Below are 21,051 nucleotides of genomic sequence, written 5' to 3' on the forward strand. Positions count from 1 at the left end.
TCAGACATACTTTCCTTTACAGTAAAAAGACAGAAAGGGAATTGATTTTTCAGAAGACAAAAAGCCTTTAACAAACCACCAATGAAGTTCTCAAATCAATAACATCCCTTCCTACCCAGCTTCTTCACAAATCCAATCAATTAAAGTAAAAAAAAAAAGCTAGGATCATACATGTAACCTTTCATTTGACAATAACTTTATCCAAAAGAAAGAAGAAAAGAAAAGACCATCATTTACCATTCTGTCTCAGCACATCCTGACATCCTGTAAACCTAAGAGCCCACTCCTGAATTTCAGTTAAAATACACAGCAGAAATACAAGAATTCAATAATTCATGTCTACTTATTAAAAGTGCTTTCCTAAATGTGTGTCACATGCAGTAATTGATCTTACAGCATTTAAGTGTGCAATGTGTTTAACACAAAGGAGCCTAGTAGAGAAGCATTCAACATTAGCAAGGTAACAGCTGCCAGCACTTGGATGCTGATATTAAAACCGGTTTAGGCAGTTTACACACACAGCACTGATGTGCCTTCTGGTTCAGGCATTAGTAGCTAGATCACGCACTCAAATCACTCTGTGAAAGGCACCTTAAAATAGAGCTGGGAGCTGAGTTCACTTTTATCACTGTAAATGCAGAGCAATTTCATTGACTCTTACGCTTGAAGTCAGTGTGCTCAATTTCACTCCCACAGTCCTCTAACAGTCCAGGACAGAAAAGAGTGACACAAACCAACCAGTAAAATACTGAGCAAAGCTGTGTATGCTTTGGAAAGGCAGACCAGTGCAACTTGTAGGAAGAGGGGGGGAAAAAGCAATGAATTGTTACACGTGGGAAGAAAAAACAATCACCCAGTTTTTCATAGCACTGTATGCTGCTCCCACTTGGCAGCTTTTTCCACCTGAAGAATACAAAGTGAAGAATGTTCTTCCTTGGCTAGGTCTACACAGCTAGCCAGAACAAAATGGGAGCCACTAGTCCATACAACTAAGGGGAAAATATGGTGCAGCAGCTGCTGAGTATACTGAGGTTGTGTGCAGCACCTTGAAACCAATGAACAGAAAGACATTCCCCTCATCCAACCTAGTTCTGTCAAAGATTCACACATGAAGATAGTGGGTGTGGAGGTGACATAGGCATATCTTTAAGAATTTTGGAAGGCAATAACTCACAGGGAAGAATACTTAAGACCCCAGTGGGGAGAAAGAAAGTCAGCTGAACTTTAGAATATTCAGACGAGATGTTTGAAGACTGCCCAGAACGGCACAGAATGCCAGCCATGAAATACAGTGAACAGATGAGAGCCAAACCATTTTAATGCAAAAAAATGCCCAAACAAAACCAACAACAAAGCTAAACCCAAACAAACAGGAAAAAAAAAACCCAACAACTAAGAAGCTGTAATAAAAATGTCACAAGGATGGTAGGTTTTAGGATGAAGCTACCCGATACTGCAGGTATATCCTGTTTGAAAGAAGATGCAAATGTAATCCCCTTCCCCCTCAGCATCTTTTTAAAGCAGCATGTTAAAAAATGTTGAAAAAATCCAGTATAATTGCAAAAAAAACATAATCCAATTTGCTGGATTGTGAATTGTTGCTGACTGCACTGTGACAAATGCAGCAATAGAAGGGCACCATCTCCAAAGAGTTTTCACACAAAATCAACAAAGTATAGCAGAAATAACAAGAAAAGGCTCAAAGAAACTTTTTTTTAAGAAGTCAATTACTGCACAGGAAGGCTGTGGAGTCCATCCCTGCAGCTGTGCAAATCCTGGCTGTGCACATCCCTGAGCAACCTGCTTTAGCTGACCTTGCTCTAAGCAGGCGAATGGACTGAAGCATGCCCAGAAGCCCCTTCCCACTCCCGAAATTCTCTGATCAGATTAGAATGGATTTCTGAGAAATGACTTCAGGATGACTGTGTTTCCATAAAATGAATCAGAGAGAATGCTCTATCTACAAGCTACAACTCTTGAGGAAACAAAAAAAGTAGAAGGCAATTGTGAAAGAAGTCTACAAATGTTTGTTAAATCAGCTGTACTGGTGGACAGAAAAGGACCTTGGACAATACCATTCAGGAAAAGTGTGAGTCATCACTAATGAACAGATTCATGAAGGAACCTCATAGAGGGAAGCAACAAAATAAAACTCACAGTCTGAAAATAAAAAGGGGGGGGGGGAATCTCATCATGTACTTAAATCTAAAGTTAAAAGATACACACAACCATTGTAGGTGTCTAAGGCAAATTTTAATCTAACATAATCTTTTTGACCATATCACTGATTTTCTTACACAGCTCCTAGGCAAGCCACTGTGTCTAGTAGCAGAGTGCACCAATAATATAAAAGGCACTGTATTCTAAGGTTAAGAGTGATCAGTGACTTTCCTGGAGGAAGCAGAAAAGTTCTCAGTGAAAGAAATACATGACAGAATTGGGAACTGTTTGAGCCATCTCACTACTCATTTACTGAAATTAGTGGTCTTTGACTTCTGTTTACAAAATAACTGAACTAACTCAAGGGCCTTGCTGAAAATGTCACCAAAAATAGCTTCCAAAAGTGTGCTTTATTTTGTCAAACCAACCTCCAAAAACCAGAAATTTACACCAAGAAACCACTAATTTCTCTGTTACTTAACTCCTCTTAAGCACACTACAGGACTGCAGTAATCACTATGTGCCAGAATATAACATATATATGTTTCTCGTTCACCCCAAAAGAGAAGTTTTGTTTGTTACCTCTTACCGACAGTTATTTTGACAGTTCTTTTCTGAAAGTCCATCCTCATCTTCTCCCATAATATCCACTGCCGAAAATATCAGTGCAACCAGAATTGCAAAGCAGCATACCAGTGCAAAGATCACAATGCATCTTTGCTGGGACTGAAAGAGATTAAGATTAAAAGAATTTTAATGGCTGTGAGCAGATTCCAGTCAACAACCTGAGACTTTAAAACTCTTGCATAAGATCTAAAATTCTTTGAAGATCTTACTGCCATAGCTGTCAACATGAAAAACACTTCAGGATGAAAACACTCTTCAAACTGTCCTTCAGGTATCGCCTTCAGATGCATTTTAAATCTCTCAGCTGTTGTTAAATAATTCATATTACAAATAATATTCATAATTTAAACTGTTTTCTATTTGTACCATGAGGAAAGTATGTGATAAAGTAATGATTCCTGCATTAGCTACATGTTTTCTGATTGTGTCTTACAGATAAAGTACACTCTTTGGATGCCACTCAATAAACCTTGAGAGTTTTGCTGTGTTTGGCTGAAACATGTCACTACAAGAAGACTGATGACCAAAGTATTTTTTCCTATTGCTGCACAAAATGAAAGGCAACAAAGGGAGACTTGCTCAGTATGCTAGGCAATGCCCTCCATATCTCAGATTAAATATTCAAACACTGCATAGCACTATCTTAGTCTACGATATGAAATCCTGCTGTAGTAAATCAGATAGAACAGTGTAAAACCCTACATAAATGTGGCAACTCCTAAAGTCAACCCCCTGGCATGCAATATACATAGCTGCATGAAAGTAATGTTCAATGCAATGTTCAAACAAATAGGTCTATTTCTCTATTGAAGAAAATTTGTCCTGACACACACACGCACACATATATATATACAAATATAAATCTAACTACCATTGCAGGTTATTTTCTTAATTTTCATTATTTTTCTGTAATTAAAAATAAAATCACTTTTAAAAGCTTTATAAATAAGTGGGAATGCAGGAAAGTATATTGGAAAGCAGGAAAAGTGTAAGGAAAAAGAAATGTCATGCTTGCATATGAAAACCAGCTTCATAATATTTCCGTTGTCTCTGACATTTTAAGAGGTTTCAGAGTAATAAGGACATTTTCTTGCATGCATAAAGAAAAAGCTTGATTTTTTTAAAATTAATAAGCACCTAAATGTTCTAAACTATTGCACATCCCAGAAAGAACAAGCTCATGCATTTCAAAACAAATCAGACACATGTGTTTTCATTCTTTCTGTGGAAATCTAAAACACAGCAAACAACTTCCTCAGACAAAAAAGAACAACTCTCCTGAAATTTAGTGTAGAATGTATCCTTTTACCTAACGGTAACACTGAATACTATTGTATGGTTATGGACATGCATATTAGACACTTCTATACATTTCAAGTGTAAGTCTAAATCTATGTTTTCTAATATATTACCTACAATCTTACAAGAATGCAGCTTAAGAAAATCTTCACCCAGTTACAATGATTACTTCTGGAATAAAATGTTGACCTGTTTCCCCCCCCCCCCCCCGCTGTTACTTGTACTCATGACAACACATGCAAAGAATCAGAAATGCCTTCATCTGAATGTCCAGAATCATAGCATCATAGAATCAACCAGGTTGGAAAAGACCTCGAAGATCATCCAGTCCAACCTAGCACCCAGTCCTAGCCAGTCAACTAGACCATGGCACTAAGTGCCTCATCCAGGCTTTTCCTGAACACCTCCAGGGACGGTGACTCCACCACCTCCCTGGGCAGCCCATTTCAATGCCAATCACTCTCTCTGCCAACAACTCCCTTCTAACATCCAGCCTAGACCTACCCTGGCACAATGTGAGACTGTGTCCCCTTGTTCTATTGCTGTTTGCCTGGGAGAAGAGGCCACCCCCCACCTGGCTACAACCTCCCTTCAGGTAGTTGTAGACAGCAATGGGGTCACCCCTGAGCCTCCTCCTCTCTAGGCTAAACACCCCCAGCTCCCTCAGCCTCTCCTCATAGGGTTTGTGTTCCAGGCCCCTCACCAGCTTTGTTGCCCTTCTCTGGACACGTTCCAGCACCTCAACATCTCTCTTGAATTGAGGGGCCCAGAACTGGACACAGTACTCCAGAACTAAGGCTGTAGTCTGAGGCACAATAGGACTTAAGAGAAAAATGATAAAACATTGCCTTATGGCCTCCTATGTGGCAAGGAAAACTAAGAAGTGCCAAAGATAGAGGTATTTAGATGTGGCACATTGCTTTATGCGATTTCATCACCAGGATGGCTCACCCTCACTAAGAAGACCTCTGTCTCAAGCAGCCTTTTACATTTCTCTAAGGGTGTTTGCAGAAACTGATGTGGCTTCCTTCAAGCACTGAGTGTATCACCATGGCAGCAAGGTAGCAAAGCAACTCCCATACCGGTAAGCCAAACAGAGACACTTCTTGCCCTCTGGTCTTTAAGACCACTGGATATGACCCAGCATGGCTCACAACACTAGTGTTCTTTTTCCTTCCAGCTCAGGGTAACTGCAGCCATTATACTCACTGAGTACAGCATCAAGCTTATTTTACGGGCAAATCTGCAGCAACAAGCAACCTAGCTACCACACAGCATAAATGATTTCATACCTTTGCTTCAGGGAATAACACCCATATTCTTCTTGCTGCATTGCCATGCAAGCAGCACAACTACAGATAGTTGCACAGTAGCTGGACCAGCAGGGACCACAGCAGGCTCCAAGGCTGGGCAGGCACACACAGAGGCAGCAAGAGATACTTTACTAAAAGGAGTCTATACTACCTCTATCACAAACATCATATGTCATAAAACTACCCTAAACCCCTTTTAGTCATCTGAAAACTTAAAGGTCAAAAGGTGTAAAAAATCTGCAGTGTATCAACAAATTATACAAGAGGGAAAGGAACCCAAGGGAGCTGGTGCAACAAGTGCCATAGAATTTTAGAACCATTTAGTTTGGAAACCATCTTTATGATTCTTAAGTCCAAACTATACTCTTAAGTTTCTTCAATACCAGGAAATTATATGGTAGTAACTTCTAGGTGGTTATATTTAAGAAACAGAGAAAGAGAAGGCCAGAATGACTCACAGTAAAGAATTTTGGGAAACACATTCAAGCCTTCTGTATAGTGGTTGGAATTTGTATGAAGTCAAAATCCCTGTTCTTTCAGTTCTGCACATGTACAGCTTGTCAACCTCTGCAATTTTACTGTCTGCTTCTCGCTATGAGAAGCAAAAAGTTAGTACCACTCATAAGACCTCTGCCATTCACTAAACACAGAACTGCACAAATCCAATTTAAAGGTCTTATTTGCACAGAACCTTTACATTATGCAACAATTACATCTGATTAGTTATTTCTTTTTTAACTACCAGCTTGACAGTATGGTTAAAAGTAGTGTAGACCTAGTAAATCCATATATAGAAAAAGAAGCATCTCATGAAACTGACAATGGTATTTTTCCCTTGAACCATGAAATTGCAATAGTGCAAAAGTCCAGGAACTGAGAAACATTATGAAAAATGATAATCAAAATGATTAAGAGGCTGGGGCAGACAGCCTAAGAAGACTGACCATAAAAGGCTAGGGCTTTATAGTTTGGAGAGAAGAAATATGACCAAGGGATACAAAATTACCCCAAGATATAGCAATGCTATAATCAAGGTATAGCAATGGTGAAATTATTATTCACCAAGTACTGCAATAAGGTAAAGAGGGGATGTTTATTGAAACTTATAGGGGTTAAGTTTCAAAATGATAGTATTTTCTTATGTGGTACATATCAAGCATCTGGTGTTTGTTGCCATGGGAGGCTGTGAAAGCACACAGCAGAGCAGCAGCAGCAGATTTAAAAAGAAATTAGACAAAAACTTTGAAAACAGATGCTAGAGAAACTGGGAAGAGGTAGACACGATGTTGGAAATGCAGTATAGGACTAGACATGCCCTGGGTTCCAGCTGTAAGACTCTACATACTCTTAAACTTGCTATTTTTCTACAGAAAGATCTACAGGTTCTAGAAGAATCCAATCTGAACATGAATCAATCATGTCATGCTGCTGCGTTGACATACACAAGGCAGAAATAATCCTTACCCCTTACTTCAAGTTGGCATGTTTTGTTCATCTGTCAAGACTACATGGAGATGGTCTAGAGAAAAATCAACAATAAATATCCACAGAAAGAAGAGAATCAAGAGTTAATTCTACAAGCAACATTCTTTCATTTCCAAGCAAACATGGCATAGGAAGTCACACTGTGGTCCCAGCAGCCTATCCATTTTCTTTTGCAACTGTAATTTAAAGATAGATTTATAGAATCACAGAATGATAGGGGTTGGAAGGGACCTGTAGAGATCATCTAGTCCAACTCCACTGTATGCCTAAATCAGGCTGCACTCAAACATGTCCAGGTGGGTTTTGAAAGCCTCCAGAGATAGAGGTTCCACAACATATTTGGGCAGCCTGATCCAGTGCTCTGTCACCTGTAAATAAAGCTTTTTCTTATGTTTAACTGAAACCTGTGTTCTAGTTTGTGCCTGTTACCCCTTTTCCTGTTACTGATCATCACTGAAAAGAGCTCCCCCCACCCTGTAGATATTTATATGCAATAAGATCCCCTCTCAGTCCTGTCTTCTCCAGGCTAAAGAGCACCTCTGATCACTTGTAAGAGAGATGTTCCAGTCCCTTAATCATCTTTGTGGCCCTCTCCAGTTATTGGACCCTCTCCAGTGGTTCACTGTCTCCGTTCAACTGGGATGCCCAGAACTGGACACAATACCCTAAGTGTGGCCTCACTAGGGCAAAGTAGAGGAAGAAGAGGAAATCTCCAAAGAAGGAGACTCCACAATCTCTCTGGGCAGCCCATTCCAGTGCTCCATCACCCTCACTGTAAAGAAATTTCTCCTTATATTGAGGAGTCTACACATATCCAGTGTCTCCTGCAAGATTTAAAAAAATGGCATCACAAAACACCATTGAATTATGTGAACATGGCCTGAGCAACCAATGCAGAATACTCTTAATATCTCATTAGAAAAAAAAAACAAACACACTTTAAATCTGGACCCTCAAGTAAGGTCTCTTACAACATCTAGTGTTAGGCCCATTATTCCACCAGGAAATTTGCAAGTAAAAATTGCTGGGCTAGAGAAAGCAGGACTTTCTTTCTTTTTGGATTCAGTATATTGTAAAAAGGATAATTATCTTCAGAAAAATAAGGCAAGCAAAAAGCCCCCCAAACCAAACACCAGAATTGATGACAACAGTATTAATATTTTGGGGTGATCCAATATTAAAGATCTTAGAAGTACATTTAAGGGGAAAGTGGAGAGATGGGGGAATTACATCCTGTATGGGGAACAAATCTTAACAACAAAATCCCATGGTTCATAAAGAAAGAGCTGGGGAAAAAAGCAAGGAATTGAAAGATAAGAAAGAACAAAGGAGCAAGAGGTAGAGATAAAACCTGAGAGAAGTGGAAATAAATATAAACCCAAAAAGATAGAAGAAATAAAGGCAAAAAAAATTACTAACACATATACCCATGAAGTCCTTAACTTCATTTATTAGCTCATTTATATGCAGATAAAAGACCCTCTATATACAATTTTAATTGACAAATAATTTTTTAATGAACTCAGTCCTCTTTAGAAATCAGGTGAAACACAGCAAATAATCACTGAGCAAACAGATGTTTAAAGGTTTATTACTTCCCATCAAGAAGTGGATCCTACAAGGCAGGTCTTGAGAAAGAAGCTTGAGAAGCAAGGTATTTAGTGTGTTGCAGAATGCCTCATTTAAAACCAGACAGCTGGTTGGGAGGATCTAGCAAATGATAAAAAGCCTGGTCTATAGTCTCCAAGTCCAGCTATCAGAAGGTGTTGCACAAAATGCTCTTTGAAAATGTTTGCCCTTTATGTATCACTTTGGAGTCCCCAGCATAGCAGGCAGTTAGAAGTCCTTAAGTAGGAGCCCTAATTCCCTTAAAGTCTAGTTTAATGTTGATACTCTTAACTCCTAATGGAAAATTAGACTGAAAACACTAGAATCTCTACAAACTAGAATCTTCTGTGGACAAGGAACTGCAGTAATTTGCCATACTGTATCTGCCTCTAGTCAGTAATTCTCTTGTTTTCATAATCAACAGAAACACAACAGTCTACATTACCACTATCTTTTCCATATATTTTGTGTGCCTTCATCATAATCTCACTTTTACTAATCCTAACCCATAAAATTCTTAAACCTCTCTGGGAATTCACTCTTTGTTGTACAGTTTCAAATTTCAATCTAGAGATTAATCATATTTTCACTAAAGAGAAATGGAACACTTCAAATTGTAAAGAGGACAATTACACATTTCTTCTTAGTTGCTCACGAAATATGTTCAAAACTTTTCCCTTTAGACATTTCAGAGTAATTTTAAATAGCTCACCAAGAACAGAAGGATACCTACGTGTGAAGTACTTAAGTCACATATTTAACAGGCCAAACACATATTTCAAGTTTCATTTCCATTTGGTGACGTTTAAACATCAACATGAGGCAAGGCACTATAGTGTCAGTTTGGTTGCAATGACTCCAGTGATTCCATCCCACTCCACTGGATCAGTTGAAAATACATTGCCGTGGCAGCACAATTCTGCCCCAAACAAAGCAGGACTGTAGCAGCTACAAGACAGCTTTAGCTCTTCTGGCAAAGAAGATAAATAAGACAGCTAAAAAGGTTCTAAATTTTAACCCTATCATGCAACTAAGGAACGTTCCAACAACTGAGCTGTTGTTCCAGTAACTTTAACAATCTGAATCCAGGACAAGAAACATTTGGTGTGATCTGACTAACTGGTATTTAGCATTGCAACATCAAAGAATTTGAGGATGCCTGACAAGAGACTAGCCAAATGTTAGTCAGCTATTTTATGTGCACACAACTGAAAAAAACCCAACACTTTAATGTGCAAAGGATCTTTTAAGGGAAATATAATAAGCCTAAAAATGTTAGTGCAAGTATGTCTGTGACAGATCATTCCTTATCACTTTGGCATCCAAAAATCACAGAATCGTAGAATCAACCAGGTTGGAAGAGACCTCCAAGATCATCCAAGTCTGACCTAGCACCCAGCCCTATCCAGTCATCTACACCATGGAACTAAATGCCTCATCCGGGCTTTTCTTGAACACCTCCAGGGATGGTGACTCCACCACCTCCCTGGGCAGCCCAATCCAATGTCAATCACTCTCCCTGGCAAGAACTTCCTCCTAACATCCAGCCTAGACTTGCCCCAGCACAACTTGAGTCTGTATCCCCTTGTTCTGTTGCTGGTTGCATGGGAGAAGAGACCAACCCCCACCTGGCTACAGCCTCCCTTCAGGTAGTTATAGACAGCCATGATGTCCCCCCTGAGCCTCCTCTTCTCCAGGTTAAACAACCCCAGCTCCCTTAGCCTTCTGTGCCATAAGCCATACGTATAAGCATGGATATTGATACGCTCATAAACCCATACACGTAGTAATGACTGTTAACAGTCAATAATAAACTAAATTACAAGGAAAACATAACAGTATGTAAGATTCAGTTATGTACTATTATTTGCAAAGGTTGACTAGACTATATGCAAATGAATACACTGCCTTCATGCTTGTGATCTCAAATTTACAAATGGTAATGCCTTTGTTGTGTTTAAAAGTAACTTTAATGTATTTTACTGCTTTATTAACTGTTGGAAAAAAAATACTACTCACATACTCAGTTAAGCAACCTAAAACTTGCTAAAAGCACAGCATAAACTACAGAAATCTCATTTCTTTCAAAAACAAGCTTTATCTAATAAGGCTTTAAGATAAACTAAATGAAATTTAGAAGTTATAGAGAATTTTTTTCCCCCCCCACTGTTTCCATATGTCATTTTTTGGCACGTTAAATGCTCATATGTACAGTGAGCTCAAGCTTCTTGCACACAGCCTTTAATTGTTTGACTCTTTTTGACAGAATCTAAGAAAAAAGAAAAAAAAAAAGAAAAAATGGCACATAACTGGCACATAAACATCACCATGGAGGCTGTTACACACAAATCTGAGATCAAGTATGGTTCTACAGTGTAAGAAAGTCACCACTCCACTTGAAGCATGTTTTTTCTTACCCAGATTAACAAGGCAAAATACATTACCTTAAACTGTTTTCACTGAGGTTTAAGCATTCCATTCTGCACCTGGGAGAGGCTAACAGTGCACACACCATCAATTACAACAACATTCCCATAAAGCAAGCCTCCTACCATCTAAGGCTGGTGGTGCAACTGAACCCAGAGGTATTAACTTAGCATGAAAGAATGAACCCTAAATGGCCAGTCTGCCTCTCATAAAGTGTAAAAAGCAAATACTAAAGATTTCAGAATGTTTTTGCTTTTATTTTTGAAGAGCTTTCTTTTACTGGTTCTGATGAGACACACTTGAGGAAAAAAAATTAACAATATTATAAATTGACATAAATTCAAGAAGTTGTCTCATATGAAAAGCATTTATTTTTAGCTCACTCTGAATTTCTAATTACTAACTGTGAGTACACGCTGAAATAATAGATTTGCCATTCAGCCAAGCAAGTTAATTCTATTGTCACAGAGAACACAACCAATGTGACTTGCACAATAGGAATTATATTCTACTTTAAAGAGAGATAAGGAAAATAGAAGATTATGATACATAGCTAATCAGAGATATAAAGGTAAAATAGTTAATTATAGTGATTAGTGTATCTGATCTATGCTTTCTTTCTTATGGCATACTTGAGAGGCACTTCAGCTACCATGTTTTTCATTCTATAAAATTCTGTATTTGAATTAAATGACAGCACTTGTAACTTCTATATCTTAATTAATTCTACCTGATGGATAATTCCTTTAATGGCTAGAAAATATGTAACATTATGAGTAAAGATGAGACTGCTGTATTGACTTTGGCTTCTAGGAACTCAAAATTATATACACAAAACACTTCTGGAAACAGGATAGAAAGATTATTTGGCCCAGATCATTCCTTGCCTGCCCAAATCTTTGATGATGTTCTCTGTATCAAGGTTCCTGAATTTCTGCAGAAAATGAACATGAAGCAGAAAGTCTGCCTCCTTTGTATCTGACACTTGTCTATGATTCCAAATGACCCTTCTTGCAGTGAGCAAAGGACTGAAGAGCATGGTGTCACCAAAAGCAGCACAGACCCCTATTCTGCAGTGGAAGCTCCACTGTGAAGAAAGCCAGACTGGAAGTATCCGCTCTCACACTGCATCTCATGAAGGCAGCTGACAGTCTTTAGAGGGGTGCCAGGGGCTCTGCTTTGCTTACTCTTCTTTCACCAAGAGGAACACTGCTGTTGAGTTTCGTTTTGGTTTTTTTTTCCCTTTTGTTGTTGAGGGCAGTGGTTTGACTCTGGCTTGTTGGGGTTTTGTTGGTTGGTTTGTTGTTCAGGGTAATGCAAGCACAATGTAAATTGTTTCTGGATGTTCTTTTCATTCATCCTTCCAATCACATTCAGTGGTTCCTTGTGGCAGAATTTTCTTGCTAACAGGACATGAGCTGGTAAGCAATAAGCAAACCCATGCTGCCCCGTGTCCTTGGGGCAGTCCATCTTGGACTCAGAATATCAGGTGCTGGGTGGCTCCCCTCATGCATAGCTGCAGGAGGCTGAGCCCGCCAGCTGCAGGGGATGGGCTCCTATAGGTTGTTGATATCAACTGACCTATCTATACCTTACACATAACTTTGAGCCAATCTGTACTTTCCACTTGTACCAATCTCAAACTAAGTTGTGCATGCCTCTTCCAAGTACCATATAAGCTGCTGTATTGCCTCACTAAAGCGTACTGCTTGCAGCTAACTCGGACTGTGAAGACTCGTCAGTACCCCGATCCTGCCTCTGCTGGATTCCTGCGGCCACACTTCCTCCTTGCCTGCTCCACCACACCTCAAAATAATTCATCATTATCACATTTTCATTCTCACTAACAAGCCCCTTCTCAGTCCTGCCATCTTAGACATTTCTTTCTTCACACAATGCATGGAAAAGTCCAGGAAAAAAGGAGATCAGGTGTCAAAACCAGAGAAGGGAACAGATATCTTAAGTGGAACATAAAACACTAGCACCAGAAGCAGGATCAAGTTTTGGTGGGGTCAAACATATTAATTTTCTAGGAAGTGCTACAACTTTATTCCTAAATCATCAGTCCCTTCCAATCCTTAACATCCTGTGATCTTCATAACACTTGACTGGAAAACCTCTTGAAGACCTCCACCTTTATTTTCATATTAAGTCAACCAACGGATTTAGAATTCATTGAGAAGGGAAAAGATGCATGAACACGCATATTTGCACACACAGCCTTGACCACAAAAGTCTCAGTTCAATCAGAAGATAGTTCTAAAGATTAACTATGATATCCAGTATATATATATATATATATATATATATATATATATATGATTGTCATGATTTAAAAATTAAAAAAAGGTAAAATCCATACAGATACATGGCTGTTACCATGAAAACCACCAAGACTTACTTGAGTTTGTGGCTAGATTTATTCTTCTTTTAAATTAGGTAATTGAGATTTTTTTTTTAAATCATTGCCAATTTGGAATTTTCATAATTAAGTAAAATAAAACATAGAATGAAGCCATGGTGAAGTTCTGGCTTCTTAATTCTGTATCACAGCAATGTAACATGATGTATCCACACAGCTTTCACTGATGCTTCAATATTCCTGAAAGGAGAGAAGGTGTATTGCACCTCACCAGTAAAGGTGATGATGATGCATCAAAGAAGGTTCCAGGAAAGGGTAACTGCATTCCCAAGTGTCACTAAACATTATCACCTTTCATCCTACTTTGAAGGGCAATATTTTTCTGGAAGGTTTTGTTTCTTTGCTTTTTTTTTCTTTTTTTGACAACAAACAATTTGGTAAACTCTCTTAGGAGGAAAAGAAACAAAGTTATTTAGTATAAAAGTTTCTTATGAGAGACTGTCATTGAGGAAAATTGTTTTGGGCATGGATTTGTACTTACAATAGATTACAAGTCCTTTCTAAACAGTAAAATAAAATGAAGCTTCAATTTTCATTTAAACATCAAGGCCCTAAAATAGTAAAAGCCTTAAAAGAAAGAGATTTATCTGGTAATCTCAGTCTCAGGATGATAGTCTCATGCCCAATCTAAAGCTATCAATAACTTATCAGAAGCTGTCCATCATTGCTTTGTTAAGTTCTACAAAGTTCACACAGAGATCCACTTTTCATGTGCCATACTGCCAGAAATTCTCATAAGCTTCCAGGGGTCCCAAAATACAGATATTTGCTCATTTATCAGAAAGCAGTAAAATGCTAAATAATGGTTAGCATTTTGGAAGTACTTTGAGTTATTTAAATCTTGCACTGTCATATTACATTGATTAGCATTTAAAGGTTTCTCCTGAAAGCAGTAAAACATGTGCACAATCTTATTTCCAGGCAAATTCTACTGTGTATCAAAACCATAAAAGAGTAGTTCCCAAACTTTCTGGATCACTGAAATATTGTCAGATCTCAGGAACTGTAAGAGAAAACCACAACTACTTATCAATAAATCACAACTGCAACAAAAGTGAAATAGTACTTAATAAGGTTCTGTGGGTCAGCTACAAATCACAGACTCCCACAGATCCCCCCAGATTCCATCCTCCTGGCACTAACCCTTTACATATTTATAAACATTAATGAGGTCACCCCTTAGTTTCCTCTTCTCCAGACTAAACACCCCCTATCTTCCTCAGTCTCTCCTCATAAGGAAGATGTTCTCTTGACTTACTCACCACAGCTCTTCTAATACATCCCAGAATAACGTTGGCCCTTCTGACCACGAGAGCACATTGCACACTACACCCACTAGGACCTCCAGGTCCTTTTCCCCTTCACTGCTCTCCAGCAGGTCAGTCCCCAACCTATACTGATACCTGAAGCTGTTTTTTCCCATGTGCAATACTCTACACTTGTCCTTGTTGAACTTCATTAAATTTCTCCCTGCCCAAGTCTCACTGAAGGGCAACTCGACCCCCCAGTGTGTCAGCCATTCCACCCAGTTTTGTGTCATCAGCAAACTTGCTGACAGTGCACTCTGTCTCCTCATCCAGGTCACTGACGAATATATTGAACAGTTCTGGTTCTACTACTGAGCCCTAGGGATCCCACTAGCTATAGGCCTCCAAGTGGACTCCATCCTATTGTCCTGGTAGGGCAAAAAATCATTATGTGAATTAAAAAATCCTGCTGGTCCAAAGAGAAACTTGACAAGACTGTAATTGATACAAGTTCATCCTACACAGAATGAACAACCAATAAACCAAATAAACCAGAAGGAAGATAACTGTCATCACTATCTTAGGCTAGGCAAAATACATCTGTCTGCAGCTGGCCAAAACAGAGAAGAAACAAATATAGGCAATCCATTGTAGCTGAGCAATTTCTGACTATATTTTGACCAATCCCAGAGTAAACAAGAATCTAGTCTCTTCTGCAATCTGACAGCATTCTCATGCTCTGAATTTAGTCACTTCCTCATTCTGGTTTGAAGGGGATTTGTAGTGGATAAACTACACAGCAGTAAAAATATACAATCTACATCAGTTCTGTGAATAACTCAGTTTGCCAGGTTATGGTCTTAGGACCACAGAAACAGATGTATTAAAAAAATAAATATACCATCAGGAAAAAATATAAATAAAAATAATCAGTTAACAGTAAAATCAGGTTCACTAGGTTTCAAAAATGAAAACTACTACAATGTTAGGAAGCAGGATCTCAATCTTAAATTTATAAACACATTCTAACATCTCTATAACAGACCCACATACATTACACCTACAAGTGCAAATTAGCTATGGAATTATTCCCTGGATTACTGGTTTCCAAACCTTAAGAACCCCTGAAAGGCACCAAGACAGCAAAACATAGTGCTCCTTGCCTTCTAAAATACTGATTATTGGGGTAGGAAGAGTATTTTATAATTCAGATGACAGAGGAGATGTGTTTTAATTTCTCCTACGCACTTTCCCTGTCTCCATTTAAAGGAGATGCAACATGTATGAGGGCAATGCTGATAGCACAATTAAAAGTTACATTAATACACCATTCATTTCTTAGAGTAACATTAAAAGCATCTGTGAATCTTAATTTAGATGCTGATAAGGGACTTTAAATGTAGAGCAACAAAAATGTAAGTCTGCTTGTATTATACAGTCTGCAGAAGGAAAACTAGAAGAATTAACTATTTTCTCAGAACTGAAGTGATGAGCTTGAAAGTACAATTCAAAAAATATGAAGGATGGTTCAGTAATTCAAACAGTATTCAAAGAACAGGAGTCCCTTGAGTGGATTTTGTGATGAGAGTAAATCCCAGTGTTCACCTTTGTGCTTTCAGTCTTAACAACCTATCACTTCCATCTGTGCTTAGCAGTACTTTAGCCTTTACTATCCAAATCACAGATTCCTTGCAAACTGAAGTCTGTAAACGTCTCCCCTGCAGCAGACAACAGCTTCCAACTGAAAAGTCCAAAATTCTTGAAGTTTAGCTTTCAAGCAAGTAACTGCTGGAAGTGATTCATTACAAGAGATTGCACTGGCTGGAGGAAGAGGATGAGGCTGAATGTCCTGAGGCAGGGCAGCAATGTGCAGCCTGGACTGAATAATTTAATCTGCTTTAGAAGCATAGCTCAAATAGAGGTGGTCTTGACAGCTTCCTAGATAACCTCTCTAATAACCACGGAAGCTGCACAAAACAACAGGGATTATAGAATCATAAAATCAACCAGGTTGGAAGAGACCTCCAAGATCATCCACTCCAACCTAGCACCCAGCCCTAGCCAGTCAACTAGACCATGGCATTAAGTGCCTCAGCCAGGCTTTTCTTGAACTCCTCCAGGGATGGTGACTCCACCACCTCCCTGGGCAGCTCATTCCAATGCCAATCACTCTCTCTGCCAACAATTTCCTCCTAACATCCAGCCTAGACTTCCCCTGGCACAACTTGAGACTGTGTCCCCTTGTTCTATTGCTGGTTGCCTGGGAGAAGAGACCAACCCCCACCTGGCTACAACCTCCCTTCAGGTTGTATGAAGCACTGTATCTATTTAAGCCAGATGCCTGTAGTTGGATGATGTGAACATTCCTCCTATATTCAGTTCTCAGCTGTAACAAAGCCAACATTTGCACAATTAAAAGATGTCATGGATCCACTCCATTCTTGCTCATTGCCTTCTCATTTTCATTGAAACTTTTAATTCTCAGTGATCACTAAACAACAGCAGTATGATTGTGGCAATGATCTACCATGATTTTTAGACTACTAACTGAACCAGAAGGCCTCTACTAAAAAGAATGACTGCTTCCTGGATGAGTTTTCTAGGAGGCATAAACGACTTGTAGGTATCATACACCTATCACAACAAAAGTTGTCAAAGTTCATAATTAACTGCACATACACTGATCAGCATTTGGAAAGTGAAACACAACAGGCTGCAATTTTAACAGTTCAGAGTAAACTCCCACATCTCCCAATACTAGCCTTCACTTTCAAATATAATCCCTGGACCTTCTGATGCAGGTTTCAGCACTAGAACTCTCTGAAAACCCTTTTCCCTTGACACTGAGCAAGGAAAACTCTTAGTTCATGAGATCATCTGTCACCAGTGCCAACTGCAACATAGCAGCAGGAGCAGTGTTGTGATCTTGACTGTGATTTGCAGACTGGATACAGGTTTCCAGAGCCTGAGTTCATCCAGTTCTTACCTGCACTGCTTTCTGTGCTGGATGGAAAATAGAGTTGTTTTTTTTTTTCTGGCAATGCTTACATGTTTTGGTGGCAAAGGCTTGATGGGAAAAGCAACCTACTTCCTCCTCCATCTCTTCCCATCTCCACTCCCCCCAGTAAAGGTTGTAGCACATTGATAAAACAGCACGAGGAAGTTTGGACTGCCACTGCCTAGGGAGCACATATTCCGTGGGCAGGCAGACTATTTCACTTGCCAGAGCTGTCATGCCAGCCTTTTCTACAAACATTAGCTTAAGACAAAATAAAAGAAAAAATATTAAATGTTTTAAAAGCTGAAAGCAGAGTGAAGCAAATGCATGGTAATTAACTAGTTTCCTGGGTAACCAAGGGCAGAATGATCAAATCTGCCTGCTTAAAATTAGATTTTTAAATTTACATTAGACATTTTAAGAGTTGCACCACTTCCAGATGTTCTGAGCTGCAGCTGTTTTGATGAACTGCACCTCTAGCAAAGTATGCAAGAGTGAGTCCTCAGTTTCAGAACACAAGTCAGTGAGTCTCCTCCTTCCCATAACTTCAGTATACTGTACAGACAGAGCTTGATTTGCCAATGTGTCAGCACCCACAACCTTCCAGATTCAAGCACAAGTGACCTTTCAAAAATCTGAACAAGGTGAGACTAAATTTAAGCATTAAGATGTCTTCCTAAACACAGGTCTGAATCCAGTCCACTCTACTAAAAAACGTAACACAAAAAGACAGGTAAAAATCCAAGTGTCTGATTTAGAGGGAAAATTAACAGCATGAGCCCAACAAGAGAGAGTGGAAAATTCTCTCACATCCCTCTTAGCATGTATCCACATTTCTTCAGACAGCTAACAGGGAAATAATACAGATGAAGTGGACAACAATGAGCATACGTCCACTGAACTATCTCTCTCCATGATGGACAGCCTGTCTTTAAAGTCTTACATGGGTGCTCCAAGTGCTTTACCACTCATTTTGTGTTCTGTCTGTCTCTATTAACAAGCATGACATCTCTGTAATCAACTGTGCAGTGATGGCTTAAAGAATTACTTAGAAATTTTATTTACCACACAAAGAATAAAATGCACACACTGGCAGATGGGCAATCATAAAAGAGAATTTGGACTATCTAAATCATTTTTATTTTAGGAATAGATACATCTTGTGCAGTTTTCTAAACCAAAGAATCAGATGTCTGGAAACTTAACTGTTGTAGCTTAAAACTTTATTTTATACTATTATTTTTCATCTTTGTGTGTGGGAGGTTGTGTGCATGGTAAAGAATATTGTATTAGCTGGATAATAAGTGATTCCTCATTACAAACAAAATCAGACGTGCTTTTCTTTGGTTTGTACAACAATGCCAGCCAATGGCTGGTGTCACTTAATGAAATTGTTGTATTCCCATTGAGTATGCCTTTTTCCAGGGAGGTTATAACATGATCATAGAAGTAATAGGTGCATGTAGTTCACTAACTGGGATTCAGAAAACAACCTGCTTGGTAAAAAAGAAAGTTAGAGGTTCTCTCTGCAGTTCATTGCTTTTTTATTTATTTATGAGAGAGAGAAAATACATGCTCTAAAAATTTGGGGGGAAAAAAAAAGATGACAGGTGGTAAAGAAGCATCTGAGCTATGTTCCAGCTCTGTAAGCAACTGAGTTGTGGGAATTCTCATCTTTCAAAATAATTTGAAATCTTCAGAATGTTATTCCCTATGGTGTTTCCTAGAAGCTTTTCTGCACTAATTTAAGCAAGAACAAACAACACTGAATTTTAATTAACTGTCAGGTACATCAGTTTATATTCCAAGCCTCCTCCAGGAAACAGCTATTTTAGAATTGAAGATAGAAGTGTTTATAACACAATAAATAATATGCTTCTCACTGCAACCTAGTGAGTGTCAGGCATTGAAGGTAGTACAAATCTTTAACCAAGCACCATCTGCCATGTCCTCCATCCATTTCTACAGAATACACTGTCCATTGAGAAATTATGCTTCTAATTTAATATACACATCTACGTAACACAGTCCAAGATCAGAGACTCGGCAGAAAGTACCTCTACCCAAAATAAGAGACCTACGTAAGCTCAGGATACAATCTCCATATCTAGTTTCTGCAAGTTTGCCAAACACAGCTGTGGGTCTCACTTTGACTATAAAAACAAACAGCACTTTTTTTTTAAACACTCAGACTGTTATATTGGTTTAGGTTATGATATCTCTTCTACCTGGCAGAAATTGGGCTGCACGGGCTTGGTCAGGATTTCTCTTTGAAATCGGTGCTCATGGATTGCACCATCCTTCCACTAGCTGCTAAAGAGACAGTCCAGGTCAAAAATCTCCCCTCTGTATTTTGTGCAACACAATAACAAAATACAGAGCAGAACCAGTGCAGGGTTGAAGGCTGGACTAGAAGATCTTTGGGTCTCTTCCAACCAGATGTATTCTGTGATTCAGTGAAATGGCAAGAAAGCTCAGCTCCAGTTATTATGATGTCCCTGTACAGTGCAGTTGCAATATCCTGACATAATTCTTACTGAGTAGCAAAGATTACTAGCAACCAAGCTGGAAAGAGCCTGTCTTCAAAACACAACAACTGGTTAACTCCCATTTTCCAGTTATAATGGCATGGGTTACACTGGGGTTTGATTTTCAAATAATAGTTAAGGAGATGGTTTTAACGAACCCTCCTCCATGTCTAAACTGCTGTGCCAACTCTTTTTCAGCATACACTTTCTGCTGCACTACAGTTACACCTAAGAGCAAGATACAGCAACCTTTTAGCAAAGCACAATATTCACAAGCAGAGGCAGGGTGGTGAGCACCAGCCTTAGCCCTGTTCCTCCCATAGCATCTCTTATCTGAGGGCCAATACAGATAGCATCCTCAGGAGACCTGAGCATCTCCTGATGAAGGTTTCCTTGAGCAACTCTAAGAACACAGCCAACAACGTGCATTTTTGACCAAGATTGTTTAGGTGCATCTAAGTTGCCTGTTCTTGTCAACAAATGTCTTCACACATGCTACCTAAAGTCTTGTTGGGAGTTAAAATCCGCTGAACACTTTTTCTTTCCACAGAAAATGGAGGAGCAGAGGGGATGAGGATCAGGAACTGTAGTAATTTTTTGTCTATTCAGAATGTGATTAGTCCCAGGAAAGTCACAACACAACATAGGCAGTGGCCACTTACCCCTAAGCAACTGATTCTGGTTTCATTTCTGAATTATTTTCTAGGTAGGACAGTATTCAGCAGGAAGTGAATTAATATTATGACCTAGTGGTGATACCTTCAGAAAAACGTAGGTATGAACCATAACAGTGGCAGATACACACATTTTCAGTTGCAGTAACTGCACAAAAAAATCTACATCTCTGGAAAGTTTTTATAGTTCACATAACAGGAAAATAATCTTTAAACTATAAATCAAACCCTTACAACACTAACTTGTGTACGTTCTGTATTAA

The 21,051-nt window shown here is 39.0% G+C and overlaps 1 protein-coding gene across 1 annotated transcript in view; it reads right to left on the reverse strand.

Annotated features, from left to right (window-relative positions):
- PLD5 (phospholipase D family member 5) overlaps positions 1-21,051 on the reverse strand; it is a 161,879-nt gene that overhangs the window by 94,765 nt on the left and 46,063 nt on the right. The window contains 1 exon segment of the mRNA XM_064158637.1: positions 2,750-2,886. Within this exon segment, the coding sequence (XP_064014707.1) occupies positions 2,750-2,886 (137 nt within the window).

Source organism: Pogoniulus pusillus, chromosome 18 (genome assembly GCF_015220805.1).
Source record: "Pogoniulus pusillus isolate bPogPus1 chromosome 18, bPogPus1.pri, whole genome shotgun sequence".
Classification (NCBI taxonomy): domain Eukaryota; kingdom Metazoa; phylum Chordata; class Aves; order Piciformes; family Lybiidae; genus Pogoniulus; species Pogoniulus pusillus.